Source organism: Podarcis gaigeae (assembly GCF_964106915.1).
Source record: "Podarcis gaigeae genome assembly, chromosome: Z".
NCBI lineage: Eukaryota > Metazoa > Chordata > Lepidosauria > Squamata > Lacertidae > Podarcis > Podarcis gaigeae.
In genome coordinates this window covers 4,687,816-4,705,963 of record NC_139691.1, presented here as the reverse complement: position 1 = coordinate 4,705,963, position 18,148 = coordinate 4,687,816, and the positions used below count along the sequence as shown (strand labels likewise).

At 45.6% G+C, this 18,148-nt stretch overlaps 1 protein-coding gene across 4 annotated transcripts in view; it reads right to left on the bottom strand.

Moving 5' to 3' along the window:
* Positions 1–18,148, bottom strand: part of COL27A1 (collagen type XXVII alpha 1 chain) — a 245,466-nt gene that overhangs the window by 209,183 nt on the left and 18,135 nt on the right. For all 4 annotated transcript variants that reach the window (XM_083721577.1, XM_083721578.1, XM_083721579.1 and 1 more), the window contains one exon: positions 13,991–15,480. In XM_083721577.1, coding sequence (XP_083577703.1) covers positions 13,991–15,480 — 1,490 coding nt within the window. The remainder of the gene's footprint in view (positions 1–13,990; positions 15,481–18,148) is intronic.

Sequence of the window (18,148 nt, the reverse complement as noted above, 5' to 3'; positions counted from 1 at the left end):
CTTGATGGGCAACATGTTGTGTGTGTGTGTGTGTGTGTGTGTGTGTGCGCGCGCGCGCACATGTGTATGAATGGCAGTGGTGGGAGGAGCCCGAGGCAAAGGGGGTGGGGGGAAAGATTACCTTTTACCTTTGGATAGGAGGCTGCATTCCAGTCACACAAATGTCTTAACACACACACACACCTCCCTATCCAGGAAAGCAGGTGGTGCTATCACAGTTGAAAAGCCCATTCCAGGCAGGCAAAAGTACTCAAAAGCAGGGCTGGGGAATGATGCGGCTTGGGCAGAGGGGATGTGGCCTGGGGAAGAGTCCCAAAGGCCACACAGTCAGGTCTAGGAGGCCACATTCAGCCTCTGTGGAGCCTCCCTGCCCCTGACTTAGGTCACACAAAGCACAAAAGTATCATAGTCTGGATACTGGAATAACTATGAAAGAAGATGGGACTAGGATTTGTTTTGTGGCTGCTTTGCGCGAGCATCTCCAGATAGGACTGATGGAAGACTCCTGCCTGATACCCTGGAGAGCTGCTGCTAGTAAATGTAGACAGGAGCTAGATGAACCAATAGTCTGATTCAATATTAGGCAGCATCCTATGGGTCTTACTCCCAGCTACTACGCAGGGTTAGGATTGCAGCCTTAGGTTACTTTGCTTCTGTTTCTTTCCTCAATGCTGTCTTTTTATCAGCCTCACAAGGAGAGAAGGGGAGATTATATTAGTCAAAAAGGATCAAACTGAGCTTCACACAAAGCTTTGAGCATGCACGCTCACCCCCTGCTCCAATAAGAACACAGAAAGCCACTTTGAATTGCCAAAATGCAAGGTCTGGAACCTAGATACGTGCCCTTTTCTCCGAATGTGCCTTACTTACAACACGTTTTTTTTCTTGTTCGAAACTGAACAGGACCCAAGCTAGACAGCTACACATGCATCCAGAAGCTCTCAATATATACAGAAGAAAATCCTCTGCTCGGAAACTACATATGCTTCCAAAACAGTCATCATCGCCTCATATAGTCATACAATCACATGTTGTATATATTCACTTGTGGTATCGTTTCTGAAGGGCTTAAATAAAGACCTGGTTTTTGCAACTCTGCAGCCCACAGCAAAGAGGTAGAGAGAGAGAGATCTGTGTCGGCTAGGGAGGGGCAGGTGTCAACTTCCTGGGGAGCTGAAGTCAAGAGTCCAAGCCCATCTCCAAACCCAGCAATTTCCACTCTTCAAAAAGCTTGCTCAATTGCCAATAGCATTCCCATGTGTCTGTGCTAGCCTCTGGGCATATGGAACAGGACCTACCTACTCTGTGGTGGCCCCTAGGTCTTTGGAACCATTTACACATCCTAGTCCAACTTGGCAATTGTTAAAGATTTGTTGTGTAGAAATCTACTCTTCCCAGTCACAAGGGGTGGGTAGGGAAGACGGTGTTGACTAGCTGAGAGAGGGCTGAGTTTTAAATGGATTTCACCATCATAGTTGGATGCTAAACTGAGTGGAGTTTTATGGTACATCATGAAAAGGCACCAAACTGAAGCTGCACCACTAAACTGTAGAAAGCAAAAGGTGCTGTGAATTTTTTTAATGAGTTTGTATATATGCAGCGCACAATACCCCTTTAAGAATCTTTTTTTTTAAAAAAAAGAGGCACAGATCATAATTAGTTTATGAAACTTCTATGCTACCTTTCAATGAAAATTTATAAAGTGGTATACAAAATTTAAACTGCAACAAGCTAGTCTCAGCTGATTGTATCATTGTGTGATAAGAAACCAGGACTACATCAAAAGGAAATCCAACAGTAAAAACCAAAATAAAGGATGCCAGATAACTCAACTTCTGAAAACATGGCAAAAAAGGCCTTGGTTCTGAAGGCAGCAGAGGCTGGTCCATCAGACTGAATGGGGCACTGCCCTACAAACCACAGTATGCCCTAAGCTAGTCTGCCTCTGCCTGCCTGCCTATTTACAACCACCCCAGTGAGTGGTCTGTGATTGGGTCTGGTTGCACCAACTGTTGGGCCTTCTTGCCTTTCTTCCTCCTATCAGTCCTGCTGGGTATAAGTCACCACCGCCATAAAGGTCAAAGGGAACCACATGAGCTTACTACTGGAAGGCACAGCTCCCCCCCCCCAAAAAAGGCCCTGCACTTTGGGAAGGCCAACTCGACCTTCCATATAGCAACGATGGTCCCACTGCAGAGTCTGGGGGAGCAAGCTGAGCTGACGGTAAAAGAAAGGGACTAAGAGGCAGAGGCACAAAGAGGCACAAAGGTCTGTATAGTAAAAGCTATGGTTTTCCCAGTAGTGATGTATGGAAGTGAAAGCTGGACCATAAAGAAGGCTGATCGCCAAAGAATTGATGCTTTTGAATTATGGTGCTGGAGGAGACTCCTGAGAGTCCCCTAGACTGCAAGAAGATCAAACCTATCCATTCTTAAGGAAATCAGCCCTGAGTGCTCACTGGAAGCTGAGGCTCCAATACTTTGGCCACCTCATGAGAAGAGAAGACTCCCTGGAAAAGACCCTGATGCTGGGAAAGATGGAGGGCACAAGGAGAAGGGGACGACAGAAGACGAGATGGTTGGATAGTGTTCTCAAAGCTACCAGCATGAGTTTGACCAAACTGTGGGAGGCAGTGGAAGACAGGAGGGCCTGGCATGCTCTGGTCCATGGGGTCACAAAGAGTCGGACACGACTAAACGACTAAACAACAACAAGAGGCAGAGATGGCTGTAGCAGCAACTTGGCAGGTCAGGAATCCAAATCAAGCAACAACAATGGTGAAAGACAGGTCCTTCAGCACCCTGGATAGGTCCCAGGGAAGTGACAGTTGTGTGGCTGGCTGACAACCGGGCTCTTACACCAGCAGTTGCCAATGTGGCACCCATGGGCACCATGGAACTCTTCGAGATTTCCCCCTGGCACGCATAAGCTTCTGAGTCCCCTCCACTCACTGTCCCCTTGGTCATGAGGTGGAGATGGCGGTTACCTTCTGCTCAGCAGAAGAGCTGGGGTTGTGGGGAGCAGGGGCTGCCATGTGAGGCCCCCCCCCTCATGTTCCCCACCATGTGTTTTCAAACACCTGAGTAGGGCTAACTAGGATGAGCTTCCTCACTGTGAGGCCAGAACATCCATCACTTCCACTTGTGTATCTATGCACAACCCCCAACAGAAACAACTGCCTTCATGCCAAGCAATGCACCGCATGAGTTCAACTGGCCATTATGTTCAGTCGCAGCTCCGTTCATAATGTGATTATGCAACTGCACAAATAGCCACAATATAATTAGTATTTTTTAAATTGAAAATAAAAACAAAACAACCAAATATAGAAGTTGTTACGTAATTACACTGCATGATCCAAAGGCCTCATCCTAATTGAGGGAGGGAGAGAGGGAGGGAGGGAGGCAATACTACCAGATAATTCAAGAGACAAGAATGCTAATTCTACCAGGGTCAGCCTGGAATTCCACATGGTACACAGCAGCAGCTGACTACATCTTTATTTATTTCTTTTACTATACACACACACACACCACACCTTGAACAGATTCCCAGCGGTAGCTTATTTTAAAAAAAACTAATGGTAATATGCAACATGCTTAGAGTAAGGGTCTACTTCCAAGAATGGCAAAGTTTGGAAATCTCCCTGAAATTGCACTAAAACGAATTATTTTTATGCTTCCACTTGTTAGTCGCTTTACAGTATAGACACACACAAAAGGTCCCAAAGTGACTTCACAAGATAAAATGCAAGCAAGTAAAAATAAAAGCAAAAAAGTTACAATAAAAAGAGTATAGAGAAAAATTCCTAAGATGTACACCCATCAAGACACTAAGCATCAAAAATCCTAATGCACCCCACTTAAAGCTGAGCATCGCAGTAGAGGCCAACTAAGCTTCCAAAGTTAAGTTAAATAAAACAGGCAGGGAACTTTGCTTTAAAAATATATATATAATTGGTCATGCCAAAACAGCAATTGAAATAAATGTTTTAACATAGATCCTGGGCCAGCTATGTGGCACCTGCAGTGCCTGGGGTCTTTCCCTGGTGCCCACAAAGGTGCTGAATGCCCACCCCATTTGACTCCAGCTCCCATCATCTCGATCAGCAGGACCTCAATCAGGTCAAGGTCCGGATGATGGCAGTTGTGGTTCAATATCTGGAGAGCATGGGTGTTGATATTTTCACCCTTCCCATTGCAAGAATCTCCTGATCTGATGTTTTGAGAAAGGAGGGGGCAGAAACTGCTCTTTTACTCTTCCACTCCTGACTGACTGACTGACTGACTGACTCTGTGTGGGGAGACAGTCTTATCTATGGAGTGACTAGACGGCTGAGTGGGAGCTGTAACACTCATGCAAGCCAATAGTTCGTTAGTTTGTAGTAGCTATTAGAAATAAAAAGGAGTTATGCTTCTCATCTAGCTTCCGCGTTATTTATACTCTGCATGAGTCTGGTGCTCAGAATGCACAGTCGTGGGTCCAGGGCACTGGGACCTGTTTTCCAGGATTGGAAGGTCTCTGAAAGTGCTCCAGTCGCCTAGCCCAGTCGGGGCAGAACCAGTTATTGAGCCCAGTCGCTGTGCATTGGTTGGAAGGCGTACTGACAACAGGTTCCCCAGCCCCTAGTATACAGAATATGCTGGAGTTAGGGGGTTATGTGGTTCTGAAGCCTCCCTGAATAAGGGAGTAGTTTTTGAAACTTGCAATGTGTATTCCCCCGCCAACTATCTCTTCTCTGATACTGCCTATAAGCTCTCAGGGGCTTGAACAGATAATTCAGTGCTTAAGATGGTTGGATGGCACCTTGTACACTTCCTTCTAGCTACTCTTACAGCCAAGCTGGTGCCAAACGTATTGCTGTTTTCCTTTGGACCGCATTAGCTAGATCAAGGGGGCAGGGATATTGTCATCTGGGCTGATCAGGATCTCCATTTATACTGGCCAGGCTTGCGACTCAGGGAGGTTACTTCTGCTGTGGTTTGACTTCACCCCCAGAGGCAGACTCCGTTGTCTCTTGAGACAGATGCTTGCCAACAGGAAAACTAGCCACAATGGCTATGTTCTCCCTCCACTTTCAGAGAAAATACAGCTCTGAATGCCAGTTGCAGGGAATCACAACCAGCGAGGATGCTCTTCTGCTAAGGTCTTGCTTGCAGATTTCCCATTGGGGAATCTGGTTGGACACTTTGAGAACAACACTAGAGCCCCCCCCAACCTGATCCATGTTCTTATTCCTTTTCTTTTTTGCCCTCAATTTTCCTTTTGTGTGTGTGGGGGGGTGCTTTCAACTCATATCCCAGCAATCCATCTCTCAACTGCTGTCAACTAAAAAATTAATTGGCAAGACTCACACAGTCTGCCTGATTTCTGGCTTCTTTAGACATCCATAACCACCACCACCCCCCAGGCTACGCTGCCATCAATATTCTATAGGTCAGTGGTTCTCAAAGAGTGTGGCAGGAGAGGATGGCAAGTGTGGATACAAGGACAATATTATATTTTGGGAATTATTATGGTTCTTATCTAGCTACATACTTTTATACTTTCTGGATGTCCTGTCCTCATATTATAAACTAGTTGTGTTCTATGCTATAAATCAAGCACTGCTAGGAGTTTTCTCCCCCTCCCCCCCCCCATGCATTTATTACCAATAAAAAAATTGGTGTAGTGTGGGGCAAAATTTTATTCTGAAAGTGTGGTCCAGAGAAAAAAGTCTGAGATCCACTGCTAAAAGCTCACAGGTTTCTGCTAGGTAGTTTGGGGTTGTTGTTGCTGCTGCTGCTGCTGTTGCTGCTGTTTTAAAAAAACTAATTTTCAAACTTCTATACTGAGGGAGTTCCCCAAGATTGTGAAAGCCACAACCTTGTTTAGGGGTGGCCCTCTCTCACATTCTAAGTAACTAGCACTCAACCACGTGGGTTTGATATTATCAGGATAAGTACAATGGAAGAGTTTTATTGGGAACACTACCTGAAAATTGCTGAGAGTCGTAATGATTTTTCTGTCTGTTATTTTAATTTATTTATTTATTAAACTTATACTCCATCCTTCTTCCCACAGGAGCCCATGACAGCAAATTCTTCAGTAATAAAAATACATTAAAAATTAAATGAAAACATATTTAAAATATTTTAAGCTATTATAAACATCTAAAAACAAGAACAATAAAATACCTGAAGCAACTTTAATAACCAAATCATGTGTCTGGATAGACCCGCCAAAACAGAAAAGCTTTCAGCAAGTCAAGGATGGCACCTGCCTAATGTCAACAGGTGGGACGTTCCAAACTGCAGGTGCTGCCACACTAAAGGGATGACTCCCTGCAAATGTGGAACAGATACTGCATGGCATTTGCAGAAATGAAAGCTATGCAGAATGACGTCACATTTAGCAACTGCAGTGTTCTACGCTAGATGCTAAAGTGGTTTTTTGTTTGTTTGTTTGTTTAAAGTTATAAGGAACTCAAATTAAATACAATAAAGTAATTAAGAAATACTGCATTCCTTTCTTCGATCCCATGTATTGACTTTTCACTTCTTTCAAGTGCCTTGTCAGTCTCTTTTCCCTACTTGGGATCTTACCCCCATCTTGCCACCAGCGGCAACCCCACTCCTTTGAGGAAGGCAAAGCCTACATCACTTCCACTCTGCTTTTCAATTGGAAACCAGGTTCTAAGAACAATGGAGCAAACTCTGCGCCTGCCACTCTTCACACAGACACACACACCCTTCCTCTCTCACACATACACACACTGCTCTGCAGATTCAATGCGATGGGCCAGCTTATAGACCAGTGGTTCCCAACCTTTTTTTGGCATGCCCCACCTAAGCACCTCTAAAATCCTGGTGCCCCCCCCCCCATGTAACATATAATTCTTATTATTCAAAAAGTGAACTCCTATTCACATGACCCTGACCATTAGGCCCAGTCGTGGCCAACTCTGGGGTTGTGGCTCTCATCTCACTTTACTGTCCGAGGGAGCCGGCGTACAGTTTCCGGGTCATGTGGCCAGCATGACTAAGCCGCTTCTGGCGAACCAGAGCAGCGCACGGAAATGCTGTTTACCTTCCCGCCAGAGCGGTACCTATTTATCTACTTGCACTTTGACGTGCTTTCGAACTGCTAGGTTGGCAGGAGCAGGGACCGAGCAACCTGAGTTCACCCCGTTGCGGGGATTCGAACCGCCAACCTTCTGATCAGCAAGTCCTAAGCTCTGTGGTTTAACCCACAGCGCCACCCATGTCCCCCCTATTCACATGAAGGAAGTCTAAAAGGCCATTAACTTGGTATAACTCATTCTCGAACTGCCCCCCTTAAAGATCAAATTGCCCCCCTTGGGGCGTGTACCCCACGTTGGGAAGCACAGTTATAGACCATTAGTGGTGTGTGAGCCACACCTTGGGAACCCCTGCAGTAAGACATGGGAGATGCTTTCAAGTTGTTCCCTACAGCCACAAGGACTAGTGACTTTTTAAGAGAGAAGCCTTCAAGTAGTCAGGTATCAACAAACTGAAACTGCCTCACAACCCTATATTCAAATAAGGCATCATTCTGAGGATAGTTTACTCCAAAGCAAAGAGCATGTGTGACCAAATTGCCTCATGGCAGAAGAGCATGTGCAATTCAAAAGTGGGGGAAGTTTGCAAGCCCTAAACGCCATCCGAAAAAGAGCAAGAGGAAAGGAATTGAAGAGGGGAAAGAGGAAATTGCCAGACGCAGTGGTACTCTCTCTTTTCTGCTTCCAGACCTCAGAACAGAAACCTGCCTTGATAACTTCAAAGCTGAAGGCAGTGCCAGGAAAAGCTGTTTTAATATATTTTACACACACACACACACACACACACTTCATTGTTTCCCTTTGTGGCAAAAGATTACAGTGGTACCTCTAGTTACGAACTTAATTCATTCCGGAGGTCCGTTCTTAATTCAAAACTGTTCATAACTTGAGGCGTGCTTTCGCTAATGGGACCTCATGCTGCCCCTGCGCCACTGGCACACAATTTCCGTTCTCATCCTGGGGCAAAGTTCTCAACTCGAGGTAACTCTTCCAGGTTAGCGGAGTTTGTAACCTGAAGCGTTTGTAACTCGAGGTACCACTGGACTCTTTCCAACAAATCATTCTAAGATTTACTCTGTCTCTGGGAGATGTGCTTTTCCAAAACAGATTCTACTTTTCTAATCATTTGAGTATGGGTACCACAGAGCAGGAAGGAAACCAATAATCCACCCACTCTAAAGGAACCACCCTAAAGATCCTTGATGCAGCACATATATACAACATACATACATACATACATACATACATACATACATACATACTGGCTGCCTATCACCTGCTAAGTATTCCTGTAGCCCTGTAGGCCTCGGCTGAGCTGCTGCAATGTTACAGAATTCTCACAAACATTGGCCTTATTTTCCAGTCTACGGGGTCATGGGGAGCACACCAGAAATGTGCAAAAGAAAAAGCATCCCAAAGCACCAAAATTCTGACCCACTTTTCCCACAGAAAAAGTGTTAAACATATACCATCAGTCCTGGAAGTGTTCCAAGCTAAACCCCTAGCACAATTATTATATGGGGCTCAGATTTGGACAGGCACTCACCTTGGAGCTACAGAAGCTGTCCAATCAAAGTTCTTAAGCCAAATTTTCTCTGTACCACCCTGTGTCCCAAACACATCATTGCATCTAGAGGCTAATCTTCCCTTGGTAGAATTACGGATCTGGCGTAGGACACTTAACTATTGGCTTTGCCTAAACTCAATTCCCCACCCCCCACCCCCGGTCCAATATCCCTAGTGCTGCAAGATTGTCACAAGAGCGCCTGAACTAAAATTGTCTATCAAAAACTCCACTCTTGTGGTTTATCACCACAACAGCTACTTACTTTGGGTTTCAGTAAAGCAAACCGTCTGATTTGTCAGCACCTAAATGATATTGAGCGTCAAAACAACTTGGCCACAATAAGGAAATTTTGCCCTTGGTATGACTATTTCTACTTTCCCATTTCGACTCTCTGGCACCCTATCTGCGTAACCTAGCAATTCTAAAATATAGACACGCTTTTACTCTTGCAAGATTGAATGTATTGCCCTCGGCTGTACTCAAGGGACATTTCCAACAGATTCCACACGAAAAATGCTTATGTCCCTGAGGAGATGGAAATTCCGAATCGGTGGCGCATGCCCTTCTGGCTTGCAATCTTTATAAAGACTTGAGGAATGAGATTATCACCCCTCTTTTATTATCCATTCCAGGTTGCCCAACCACTGCCACAGTGTCCTTTCTCTTGGCAGATCAAGATGAGCAGGTGACAGCAAAGGATGAAAGGTTTTTAGCTGGGGCAATCAGAATAAGATCCACTATTTGACTATTGATTCAAAACCCTAAAGTGTATTTTATATAATTGACTTTTTATTTCTATTCTTTGTACATTGTATTGTTGTTTTATTGCTATGGCCAATGACTGACACAAATAAAGATTCATTCATTCATTCATTCATTCATTCATTCATTCATTTTAAGAGTCATAGAATGCTGGTGATTAGTTCACTGACTTTGAGGGAAGTGAGAGGTTACTTTGGCTTGAAGGAATGCCTCATAAGCCTCAGAAACAGAGAGAGCTTGGTGTTGCCTAGGGAGGGTCCAGGATGGAGAGGAAGGAGGTCTTGAAAGCTAGGGTATTTTGAGCAGAGCAGCAAGCTGCAGAAAGGATAGTGGTTCTGATCAAAATATCCAGCAGATTCTTGGCCTTGCACACCAACTCTTTTTTATAAATTTACCTGCTTCAATCCTACCCGCAGAGTGTAGCATGTAGGAGGAGGGACTCCTGCTTGGCCTTGTGGCATTTATACTGTGGGGTCCTGCAGGGTTCTATCTTATTTCCTATTTTATTTAATATCTAAACAAAACCAATAGGAGGTATCCATCACAGATTTGAAGGGTGGTGCCACCAACATGCAGATGAAAGCAAGCTCTGTCTTCCCATCATATCTGAACCATTGCTCAGAGGTGGTAATGGGCTGAATGTAAACTCAGGCTGTATCCTGGTAAGAGGGGAAGGCTCTATAGACAAGCAGTTTCTAGGTCCAGGAATGAGGAAGGGGGCTTGTCATGGATGGAGTTGTGTTAACTATTGATGGAAAAGCTTATAGGGTACTCCTCAGTCCCAAGCTGTTGCTTGAGGCAAAGGTGATTTCAGTGGCAAAGAGGGTCTCTGTCCACTTCTGACTAGTTCACTAGCTGTGCCCATTACTGGATTGGGATAGCTTGGCTTTATTGATCTGACAACCTCTCTTTGGGGCTGCTGCAATGCACTATCCATGAAGACAGTCCAGAGGCTACATTATCCTGAGTCAGACCATTGGGTCTACCTTGCCCCCTATTGTCAACACTGACTGCTGGTGGCTCTCCGGAGTTTTAGGCAGGGTTTTCTCCCAGTCCTACCTGGAGATGCTGGGGACTGAGCCTAGGACCTTCTGTTTGCAAAGGACATGCTCCTCTTTGCACATTTGGCCACCCTTTTCTAAGCCACTGCCCATCTCAATCACTATGATCTCCTCTGCCACACACCGCTGGTTTTGCCAACCACCCTTTTCAAAAACATAGAACAACAACAGTGAAGCCCAGCAGTTTCAAGAATGCAAATTCTGGGCCTGCAATTTACTTAACAGAAGAGAGGTGGGCAAGCTGAGATAGGAAATAAAAAGAGTGAGGAGAGGAGACTTAGGCTGCAGGGAGCGTGGCCTCAACAAAAATGCCTGCCCAAGAGAATGAAGACAATGCTGAAGCAGTTACTCAACCTCACAGCTATTTATTATCAGCATCTGTGCTCTAAAAACTTGCTTGTCTGGCTCCATAAATGTTAAGAAGTTACATTTCTCAATATGTCATCTCGATCTCTATTCTGGGCACATCCAACAAAGTACCACGGGGGGGGGGGGAGGGGTCCCTCAAAATTAGTCACTGCAAAGGTCAAGGAGGCCACTTGAACACAGCTATAACCTTTTCCTCACCACTGGGCTCATTTTACGATCTGCTGGCAGGGGCTATACTGCTCCCCCCTCTCTCTGAACTTTCCACAACTTATGGAGAAATCACCACAATTCATTTCAAAAAAAGCCATCTGTGATTCATAGGCCAATGGTCAAGTCCTGGTCGTCTAGCACAGCCCAAGGGAGCATCCCAATATACATTGTTTTGCCTGCAGTTCCAGGTTGAAGCAGGCCAGAACTGACCTTCACTAAGTGGAAGTACTTTTTTTTTTTTTTACAAGGAAGCATTTGCTTGTTTTCCTCTCCCCTCCCCATTGCTTTTTCCTTTTGTGTTATGCCTTTCAAGATTGTGGTCCTGAGGACAGGGGCTGTGTCATAGTAAATTATATATATATATAAATTATATATAAAAAAGATCTAGCTAGTGACTACATTGACTGGCAATGATTCTCCAAAGTTTTAGGGAGGTGATATTCCTAGTCCTACCGGGAGATGCCAGAAATTGAACCTGGTGCCTTCTGCATGCCAAGCATGTAAGTAAAGCCATTAAGTAAAGCCAACACTCCATGCCTGTCCAAAGACCATCCCCAACCCTGAAAAATAACCAAAGGGGAAGGTGGCTGCTTGCAGCTCACAAAGTATGAGACCATCTTAGCTCCAGTGCTGACATTCTTCCCCATCACAAGATCGCATAGATATAGGCAAATATCTGCTGCTCTATAGGGCAGCTAGATCTTGTGGTTTTGAACTGAAAGTTGGTTGAAACATGTTGACGGTAAAAGCAGTTCGACAGCCAGACCATTTAGCTAGAGGGGGTGATAAACTCTCCCCTCACTGGAGGTCTTCAAGTTGTAGCTGGATGAGCGCAGCCTCTTGGGCATGGGCAGGCAAACTAAGGCCCAGGGGGCCAGATCTGGCCTAATCGCCTTCTAAATCCAGCCCACAGAAGGTCCGGGAATCAGCGTGTTATTACGTGAGTAGAATGTGTGCTTTTATTTAAAATGCATCTCTGAGGTATTTGTGGGGCCTGCCTGGTGTTTTTTCATGAGTAGAATGTGTGCTTTTATTTAAAATGCATCTCTGGGTTATTTGTGGGGCAAAGAAATGCGTTCTTTCCCGAAGACACAAGATTTACCCACCCAGGAAGAATGGCAGATGAAGTTGATGGACTACATGGAACTGGGGGAAATGACTGGCAGAATCCGAGACCAGGGAGAAGAGTCGGTAGAAGAAGAATGGAAGAAATTTAAAGACTATTTACAGAAACATTGTAAAATTAAGGAATGTTAGAAGGATGCTGGAATGAAGATAGGTGGTTATAGCAGTAATGCTACAGAATTAAGTAAAATTGGATTATGAATAGGTGAGAATGTAAAGATACAATATATTAAGATAAATTATTAAGATAAAAGTAAAAACAGAAAGGATTTGAAACAATTAACTGAATTAGAATACAAAAAAGGGAGGTGTGAGGAGGTCAGGGAAACAAGCAAATGAAAGATAAGATATGGAAGGATCAATTTGTTTTTAATTGTTTTTAATTGTTTTTATTTGTATTTGTATTTGTATTTTGTATTTTCTGGTTTTTTTTCTTTACTCATATTTTTGTAATTCTTTGAAACTAATAAATATTATTTAAAAAAAAGAAATGCGTTCTTTCCCCCCCTTTTTTTTTTCAAAATATAGTCCGGCCCCCCACAAGGTCTGAGGGACAGTGGACCGGCCCCCTGCTGAAAATGTTTGCTGACCCCTGCTCTTGGGGATGCACTAGCTCTGGATTCCTTCCATCACGCCAAAGGTTGGACTAGAGGACCTCCCAGAACCCTTCCACCTCTGCCTCTTTGCAAGCGTCTCCTACTCCGCCCCAGACACTTGGACACTTACTACCCACAGTTGTAGAAATGCTCCTTGCTCTGCTCACAAAAAGTCCAGCAAAGTTTCTTCTCAATACTGCTAAACTTATCAGCCAGCTTGTACAAAATCCCTCTGTGGATCATGCTATTAACCACCACGTCACACTAGCTTCTCAATCAAGAGCAGGGAACACTTTTCAGCCCAGGGGCCACACTCCTGACTAAGCAACCTTCATGTCACAGGTCAAAGGTGGACAGAGCAACAAATGTGAATTTTACCTTCATACAGTACACCAGTTTCTGCATGCACTCCCCTCTATCCTCCATCCAGATAAGGAAGGGGCATGATCAGAATTCAAGAAGACATTCCAGCAAGGCACTCACACAGGGTGCAAAGCAGGCCCATGAGGGAGGTGCCCAAGGAGAGTCTTAGGGACCAGGCAAAGAGATGGGGGGGTAATATTTAGCCTCTCGGACAAAGCTCCCAATCCCTGTTTCAGATCTAGGATCTCTCTTATGGGGGGTGGATTGTCTCATTGACCCTCTTCCATCCAGAGGATCCTCCAGCCTCTCCTAGACAGAACCTTGGCACTAGAACATCACAGGCAGCCGGGAAGGTCTTGGAAAAGCCATTGATTTCTGCCATACTAAAACCTGGGATGTGTGAAATTCCTCACAACTGCAGCTATTTTAGGGAGGGTTGCTGCTGTTGTCGTCGTTATTAGAAGAATAATGATAATGGCTTGTCAGTTACAGAAACAGAAGCATGGTTCATTTTGTTAAGCCCAGAACAGAGCACACGGACAAGGCAGGGCTGTGCAGAAGAAAAGCAAGGTGGACACACTACCCCTGAGCTACAGCCCTTCCCCTAGCAATAAACTAAGGTTCTAGCCCTCATGGTGCTGAATAAAGAGCTGGTTTAAATGAGAATACAGAGAGCTGTCTTCTGCCAAGTCAGACCCAATGATTCATCTAGTTACATACTGACTACACTAGCCAGCAACAGCTCTCCAGGGTTTTAGAAAGCAGCCATTCCAAGTCCTACCTGGAGTCCTTTTGCATGCAAAGCACAAGCCCTGCCTCTGAGGTGTGGTGCTTCCTCAGACAAATCACATAAAAAAGCAAAACATCTTTGACTTACCGGAGGACCAAGGTCTCCTTTCAGTCCAGGAAGCCCCACAACAAATGGAAAGAGAGTGGGCCCAATAGGGTCAAACAGCTGATACCCATCTGTGGCAGCCGGGGTTGCAAAATTAACATTCTGCACACTTGCTCTGAGGACAGGATAATGAGCTCCTTGAATCGGTTTGGCATCTGGGACAGTAGTGATGGTCAGATCTGGCGTCTTCAGTGCCAGCAGAGTCGTTTTCTTTGGTGCAGGGCTCTTGGTTACACTCCTGGGCTTGTGCTTCGGGGTCACAGGGTGGAAATTGCCAGGAGGATTCATTATCTTCTCCATCATTGGCTTTGTGGTGTTTGCTGCTGGAGACCTGATGGTTTGAGTTTGGCTAGTCATCTTTTTGGTCACTTTGCCCACCTCCTTCTTTTTTGTCCCTGCAGTGGGGCTTGTGGTTGAGTAGGGGAAGGCAGGTAAAACATTCTTCCTGGTGGGCAAACGAGATTTCTCTGAACCAAAACTGGAAGTGGCATGAGGCACCCTGAGGGCAATGGTGGTTGTCCGGAGAGCAACTCTGGAGAGCCAATGGCCTTCCGTGGTGGCTTGGTGGAACACGTGGACTGGTACCTGTGCTTCAGTGTTGGGCAAAGTAGGAGAGGATGCCACAATGGTCTTGGTGGCTTTGACAGTCGGCCGCAGAGCTGGCAGCTTCAATGGCACAACGGTGGTGGTGGGTGTTGCCATCAACTTCCTGTTCCTCTGAGGAGGGGTGGACTTGAAGAGTGGTGATGGAGGAATCACAGTGGTCAGATTCTTCAAGCCCAGAAGACGTTCCGTTTGCAAGGGAGTCATTTCAGAAGCTCTTGGGTCATTGGGAAGTAGCGGGACAAGAGGCGGAAGATTTGGCCGGTAGGTATCTGCATGCCTGCATTGCTTTTTCAGGTACTTACAGTAATTATGAGCTGCCTTGGCAGAAGGATAAATATCAAACTGGCAAAGGGCACCTTCAAACTGTACTGAGTGCTGGTTGAGCTTCCCTAAGAGGAATGACCCCTCTGGATCCAAAGCCTCATCCTTTTTATGGTGCAAATCTGCATGCACGCTTTGCTTCCCACAATAAGTAAACAAGGTCACCACCTGGCCTTGGATGTTGATGGCCAAATTGTGCCATTGTCCGTCATGGATGTTATAATCAAAATAAACAGAGCGTTTGTGACCTACGTAGACTATGACCTTCCCGGGGATGAACTGCACCCCTAGCTGCAGCTTTTTCTTTTTGCTCTTGACAGTGAATAAAAAAGCACTGTTGACTCGATGGGAGCACAAACTCAACACTAAAGCCAAGTCCGTGCCAAGCTTGGCGGGAATAACCCTGCTGACGGGCACCTCAATGCGTGCTCGCTGGGTGAAGATGACCCCTGACTTGAAGGGGATGAATCCCTGAGGAACAGAGCGTGATGAGGAGCCAGGCAGCCTCGGACCCACCAAGCCCAGTCTCTGAAGAATGTCCACATCTGGGGAAGAAGGAAAATGTGACCATGAAGAGGTCAGGATCAAGGCAAAACAATACTGGATAGCAAAAGTAGCAAAAATGATACTGATTCCAATGCAGATTCCTGCATTGCAGGGAGTTGGACTAGATGGCCCTCAGGATCCCTTCTAACTCTATAATTCTGTGATTCTATACCAGCAGAGATGTTCTTTTTTCTCCCTTCAGCCCTATCCATCATGGCTATTGAGCACAGAGTTGATCTAGATCAGGAATGGGAAACCAGTGGCCTTCCAGATGCCATTGGACTGCAATGCCCACCAACCATGAGAGCCTATGGTCAAAGATAATGGGAGTCATAGTCCAGCAATATGTGGAGGGCCACAGGTTCCCTATCCTTGGACCAGGGGAGCTCCAGGAGCCAATTCAGCATTTCCTGGGGCTTATTCAGCGTTATGATTCTACGTTTACTTTCAAGCCGAGATGTGCTTCGGATTATCACTCAAGGATTGGTGCCTGATCTCTTCCACTCACCAGTTCTACATTGCTTAAGAAAGGGGTGGGGGGACTGTGGCCCCCAGACTCCCTCCAGATGTTGGACTCCAACTCCCATTAGCCTGCATGGCCAATGGTCAGGAATGTTGGGAGTCATGGTCTTGCAACATCAGAGGGATCCCCACTTCTCCACCCCCAAGTTTAGATCTTTAAAGGTTGGAACCATTACTATAAATTATGCCCAGAAGCCAGTGCAAGTTGTACAATATTGCTGTCACGTGTTCCAGCTGCCTGTTCCCTGAGCTGCTGCATTTTTACACAAGTTGAGATTTAAACTTACGAAGTGAAAGTGAAAAACCCAAGGCTATTTTTAAGGCCTCTACCAAAACAGTCCAGGACATCCGGCCTCCTCCCCCTCCCCCTTCACAGTTACATATGACATGAAGTCCTCTGTATTCCCAGAGCCAGAAAGAAAAATCTGCAAACACAAATGAGAAGCCGCCAACTTCTGTTAGGCTGACATCTTGCCATCTCCTTGGGCCAGACGAGAAAGAGAAGAGCACAAATCCCTACAATGGGGGGAAACCTTGTAGTATATTTTATAAAACAGCTGAAAGGCAATTAGACCCTTTCCCCCTATACTTCCTGCTCACAAAGGGACCAGTGGGCGGGGGAGGGGGCAGTCTGCAAGTTTCCTTTTTGCTTCCAGGAATAATACAGACTTCATAACACAGAAGACTGCAGATATATTCCAGAGCCAAGTGGAAGGAGCATGGAAATTGTCACTCCTCTGCTTAATGCTGCAGAGAACAGGACTGACAGCTGCCACCAGTGTGATTTTCTTTTTTTGAAAGGTTTGTTTGCTCCTGGACAAGTGACTCTCTCCCCAAGAATACCATCCTGGAAGAGAACTCTGCCAACCTTTCTCTCTCTCAAAAAAGGGGTAATTGTGAGCATGGTGTTCCACTACACCAGGCAAGGGAAACTTGTGGCCCTCCAAATCATGCTTGACTTCAACTTTCATCATCCCTGGCTGGCTGGAACCGATGAGAGTTGGAGTCTGACAACATCTGAAGGCTGCATTGGTATATACCATGGAAGGGTTCCTGCCCATGTGTAATGCTTTGCTCTCTTCAACAGTTTGGAAACGTCAGTTGGTCCACAATGAGGTGGCTGGAATTATTGCAGGAGCCTGATAGTAGGCGCATATAACTGTGATCCTGCTCCAACTGCCCCAGTTATCTATATGTTGGACTACGTTGTTGCTTGCTGGAAGTTGTGCCATCCAAGCTTTTGGCTGCTGTTATTGGGGAGGGGCTGCTTTGTGGGCTTCATTTATAAAGTATTTTTTACCTATGCTGATGCTCTGAAACACATCGCAAGTCACTCGGAGACCTTTTTGTACATCAAGCGACGTAACCAGTCTGAGTTGTTACTTTTGTTGCTGCTGTTTTGCACACAGTAAGCCCGCAACTTATGCAGGGGTTACGTTCCAGGTATCATGCCTAAAGCCCAAACTGTGTCCAGTCAAAACACATTAGGTTCATCAGCAGGTGAGATAGCCAAAGTCTTTTTTCTGGACACTTGCTCCCTTTCTATTTATTTATTTATTTGTTCATTCATTCATTTGCTTGCTTGCTTGCTTGCCAAGCGCATAAAACTGAATACGTACAACTTCAATGAGCATAGGTTGAGGCCTTACTTTACTAACAGTGTCCTAGCTTCTGTCTTACTGTTGTCTAGGAACATAGGAAAATGCCTTCTCCTGAAGTAAGACCTTTGATCCATCTAGCTCAGTAATGTCTGCACTGGCTGGCAGTGGCTCTCCAAGACAGGGTTCCCTCTCAGCCCCACATGGAGATGCTGGGGCCTTCTGCATGCAAAGCAAGTGCTCTACCACTGAGTTACAGTCTTTCCCCCATACAGTGGAACCTCGTGCTACATACCGCCCTCCTTACGAATGCTTTGGGTTACGAGCTCCGCTAACCCGGAAGTAGATGCTCCCGGTTGCGAACTTTGTCCCAGGATGCGAGCGGAAGTCGCGCGGTGGCGGCGCGGCAGCAACAGGAAGCGCCATTAGCTAAAGTGGTACCTCAGGTTAAGAATGGTTTCGGGTTACAAACGGACCTCCAGAACAAATTAAGTTTGTAACCGGATTACCACTGTATACCTTCCCATTGCCTCCCTCCCTCAAATAT